The sequence below is a fragment of the Loa loa genome (assembly GCF_000183805.2).
Source record: "Loa loa unplaced genomic scaffold supercont3.73, whole genome shotgun sequence".
NCBI classification, from domain to species: Eukaryota; Metazoa; Nematoda; class Chromadorea; order Rhabditida; family Onchocercidae; genus Loa; species Loa loa.
In genome coordinates, this window is record NW_018108253.1 from 75,979 (window position 1) to 80,872 (window position 4,894).

Sequence of the window (4,894 nt, forward strand, 5' to 3'; positions counted from 1 at the left end):
TGATTTATATGGTGGTGAATTTAATGTAAACTAAATGTTTGACTAGAACCGAAACTTTGATATTGTTATAATTATCTAAGTTGTAAATGTTTTTTTAGAAACTAATTGACCTTTGAGAAACGGACAAATATAGGCTTTTCCTTAGAACTTTGTCCTTGCCGTAGATTAACTTTTTCTATCAATTTATTAAGGTGCTTTATTCCCTTTTCATCATGGAACATATTTCAGTCATTTTTTCTATTTTCAAAATTACGAATAAGGCAGTGTTTTCTTTTTTTATAGAAGAAGTATATGTTTAAAAAAATTCTGTTTTAATTTATGAACATTTCATTTACAAGTCTACAAGTATTAAGAGATTCTGTAGTTCTTTTAATTTTTACTTTTCTCAAGTTCCAAGTAACATGAAGCCTAAATGTAACTCACCATATGAGAAAAATTACCCCTTTGTATCAGGTATTGAAAGCTGTTTATCACCTAGCTTTATATCCATTGTAATATTCCTTATGTCGACTTATCCTTTCATGTCAATATTGACTGACTAATTAATCGTAGCATTTTTTAGGTCAAAAGTATGAATGATTCATGTGAAATGTGGATTAGATCGCGAAAGAATTAATTAATCCTCCATACTAAAACTAATTAATGAAGTGGCGTGGAGCAAAAAGGAAGTAATTATGTCAGGGAATTAAATCTTTCCTAATTATGAACTGAATTTCAGGTCATGGCGGTAGCTTTGTATCCCATATCCGGTACATTGGTTGGTTGTATTGGATGCATGTATTTTGTGGAATCTATTGCCAAGTACTATTCTTCATACTAAAATTTTCATTTCCTTTTTCCTTCATTTCTCATTAAAAGAAATTTTCATGAATTTAAAGTGCTCCAACTTATTTTCCACTTTCAGAAAAAGAAAGCATGCCGTAGAAGGTGTGCTCGATTCCTTGATTTTTTCAATAATAATAGTTTTTTTTTTTTCTCATACTGCAAAATTCATATTCACTTGAAACGATAGGAACTTCTAAATTCACTGGATTTTTCAAACAACATATCTTCTTCAAACAGATATAGGAGAACATTTCTGGAACATCAGGACATTCCTTTATCAAATAAAATCCGTATTTCTTGAAGATATAGCTGTGCTCTAGCCATGCTATACTTTCAACAAATACTGGTTTTGACTGTCGAAGCCAGAAATGTTTTCTTATTTTCGACTAAACTTAAAAATTTCGAAAACTTGACAATTCAGTCAATTTTTTAGGGAGCAACCGAGTTCGATGAATCTGATTACTTTTTCCACTTTTCTCTTCATATCGTTGGAAGGACTGATTTTTACGTCGAGATTTTTTACTGTTCCCAATAAAATCCCTATACGGTATGTTAAATTTCTGTCGGTTTTTGTAAAATTCACATTTCCTTTTCATCGATGAATTCCTTTTTCCATATGATTTTGAAGTAGTATTTTGTTTCCCAAATTTAAATTTATCATCAGTTATTATATGGGAGAAAAGGAAAAAAAAAGTAAAAAAAAAAAGTAAGAAATAAAAAAAAGTAAGCTGCGAGCTAATTTGTATTTGTGTCAACTAGACGTTTTCCGTTGAGGCATTTAGGTTACTCATCGATTATTGGATCAAGGGATTGATGAAAATAAGTGCTCAGACGGTAAGCTTCCTTCCAAAGAGATCAATAATTCCAGTAAAAGTTCTGTCATGTATTTCGAACTTTTTGACTTCATTATCGATTGGTCACTCAAACTGCTACCCTTTTAATTATTTTTCAGTGGTTATCTGCCAACAGTAATAACATTCTTTTTTGTCAATGTTATCAATAACCAGGCTCTGAATTTTCACGTTCCTGTCCCGTTGCATATCATATTTCGATCAGTAAGTTGCGTTTGACTAAATATGATCTTGGTTATCCACAATTAAATTAATCATCTTGAAGTTCGGAAAATATAATGCGTTTTAAAAAGAGCAGCGCCTAATTGTTTAAGTTGAAGATGAATTGGATGAGAAATGTTATGTTCATAATATGGTTATGTCTTTCTATAAAATGATATGAAGATGACTGATTTTTTATTGCATCATCTAACATTAATTGAACTGATCTTTTAGGGTTCACTATTAGCTAGCTTAATTCTCACAAAGATTTTGCAAGGAAAACAGTACTCATTCCGAAAATACTTAGCAGTTTTATTGATCACAACTGGCATAATCATATGTACTATGGCTACTGCTCATTTGGAGGTTATTATTTAAAGATACTTCAGGGAAAAATTTCGAATTTGAATTTTTCATATTTAATATATGAAAAGTTGTTATCATGATTTTATTGCGGTTACTATTGGCATTACTCATTTAAACATCAGTAAAATGAATGAAATAAAAAAAAAAGAAAACTGTTACGCGTAAAGTGATTTTGTACAATGACAAAGTAATGCTGTCTATGCAAATCTATGTTTTACTAAAAAATTCAACAGATTATTCAGACTATCCGCTTTCAATTATAGGATTATTGGGTATTTTAAAATTGCGATTTTAAAACTATTCATGAATTTCTCTTTTTCTTTATGTCTCCATTCGCATGTCTCTTCAGAGTTGTGTTGTATTTAGTAAGAATGACATGAGGGAACAAAGAAGGTAAAAAGTCAGTGGACGAAGATTTAAAAAATTATTGTTGACATTGCGAGTTTAATATGGAATATCTGTCAGTGGACCATTCGTGCGTCGATTATTGATTGGATTTTTGTAACTGTTAAATCTTCCAGAAAACGAACCAGCAAAAGACAGTGGATGACATCGAAAAGCACTATCGGGAATGGCTAATCGGTAAGCATATTAAATAAATTTAAGACATTATCATGTTTTAGACGTACTATGCAATTATAAAAATGATTGATCCGGTCATTTTATTCCCCTAAAATCGATTCAAAGTATTTCAGGCATAGCGATGCTTACTACTGCTTTATTAGCATCCGCATATTTGGGAATTTGTCAAGAAAGAATATATAAGGCTTACGGAAGACATACTGAGGAGGCTTTGTTTATAACTGTAAGTTGATACTTGAAGAATTGATTCTGTGGATTGGATCTTTAGCGTCTAACTGTAGGATTTCGGTCTGATAAAAAAACTGATTTAATTTCTAATGTCTTTCTGTTGGAATAAAAATTGACACAAATACTAAAGTACAAAAAATACCGGTGATAGTCTAAACTACACCAGGAATCATTTTTCCTGTCCATATCTTCCTTATTGATGTCCTTCATTTTTATACTGCACAAAGAATCTGTCTGTCGTAATAATATACAAATATTGCAATACAGTGTCTTGTTTAATCTATATAGCCCTATATTACAGCACAGCGCCTCATTACCATTTTTTGCATTTATGGGTGAAGATATTTATAAATCAGCAGTTGCATTTTCGCGTAGTTATCCAGTTAATATACTTGGCTTTCGTGTCCCGCACATGTGGGCTTATCTTGTTGCCACATGTCTTTTTACAGTATTGTTTTTTTTTTTTTTGACAGCTCCATTTTACATTAGATATGATTTTCATCCGAAGACATTTGAAAAAATATACCTTTTTTGGTCTTTATTCAGTGTAAGTGATAGAAAGATATTCAACAAGTTCTTTAATAAACTGTTTTATGGGATGTTGTTTCAATGAGATTGTTTTGGTTGAATATTCCCATCTATACCTGAGAAATTCCATACAATATTTAATGATTTGGTTAAATTAATTTTCAGATCGATATGCATCAGTTTTGTATATCGGTTAAATGCCACTTTTGAAGCGCTAACGGTAACAATGGTTGTTACTATACGGAAGTTCCTTTCTTTACTCATTTCCATTCTTTGGTTTCGGAACCTATTCACGTTAACACATTGGGTTGGTGCAGCGTTGGTATTTACTGGTACACTTGCATTTGCCGATATTTGGACTGACCGTACTAGTACAGTGAAGGAAAAAAAGAAAGAACAATAATTAATGACAGTACACATTTGAAATTTTCTTAATGAGTTCTTTAAATTCATCTCGCAGAATCATTCTGGCATGAATTGTGGAATAGTTCGAATTTTGTAAGAATAATCCTTATTTGATATCTCTCATGATTTAGTGCTAGTTCCATGATTAAAGACGTTAAATTTTGATAATGTAATCCAAGTTTTGAGTTGTTATATTTAGAGTGCCAAGTTTCAGCATGATAGTATCCCGTGTACAATTTGTCTTGGAACTATGGCTTGAAAAACTGTAAATAAATATCTTTTAGATCTTATATCTTCATTATATTCCTTTATTAGCATTTCTATGTTTTTTCGCTTTGATGCATTTTTCGAAAAGCTGTGGAAAAATAGTAAAATATCATGCTTATTTTGTGACATTTGTCTACACGAGAACTATATCACTTTCAACCATTCCTTCACTTCTCCAAAGAATAGCAACACATAAAAAAATTCTTATGTAACAATTAGTATCGAAAATTGTTCCATAATGATTATTTTAACTTAATAAAACCGTATTTTCACACCATCACATAAATTGGGATAATCTCATAAGATGATGTAATACGATGCTATGAAATGCCTAATTTTGAAGAAAAAAACCATCATTTCTTCTCATTATCAGCGTTTTATCCGTGAGTCTCGAGACTCTGTAGTCATATCACCTAGTAAATATTGATTCCATCCTAAATGCCTGGAAAAGTATTTCCCTACCTGCTTTGACAACGCATAACCTTTGAGACTCTTGCACCACAGATGGATTATTCAAGCCTTATAATGAAATTCTTTCGAACTTTTCAGGTAATTTGAAAAGAAAATTCTTTCGAAACTTTGCAGATAATTTGAAAAGAAAACGATAAAAAAACTGAAATGATTTAATGTCTTGCAATTTT

At 31.0% G+C, this 4,894-nt stretch overlaps 1 protein-coding gene across 1 annotated transcript; it reads left to right on the forward strand.

Moving 5' to 3' along the window:
• Positions 1–721: 721 nt before the first annotated feature.
• On the forward strand, positions 722–3,984 carry LOAG_10417 (hypothetical protein; the record flags this gene model as incomplete). The annotated part of the gene is made up of 8 exons (XM_003145941.1): positions 722–801; positions 1,259–1,372; positions 1,778–1,880; positions 2,112–2,243; positions 2,765–2,825; positions 2,939–3,048; positions 3,355–3,467; positions 3,747–3,984. 8 exons carry the CDS (start codon positions 722–724, stop codon positions 3,982–3,984), a joined length of 951 nt encoding a protein of 316 aa, XP_003145989.1.
• Positions 3,985–4,894: the final 910 nt, after the last annotated feature.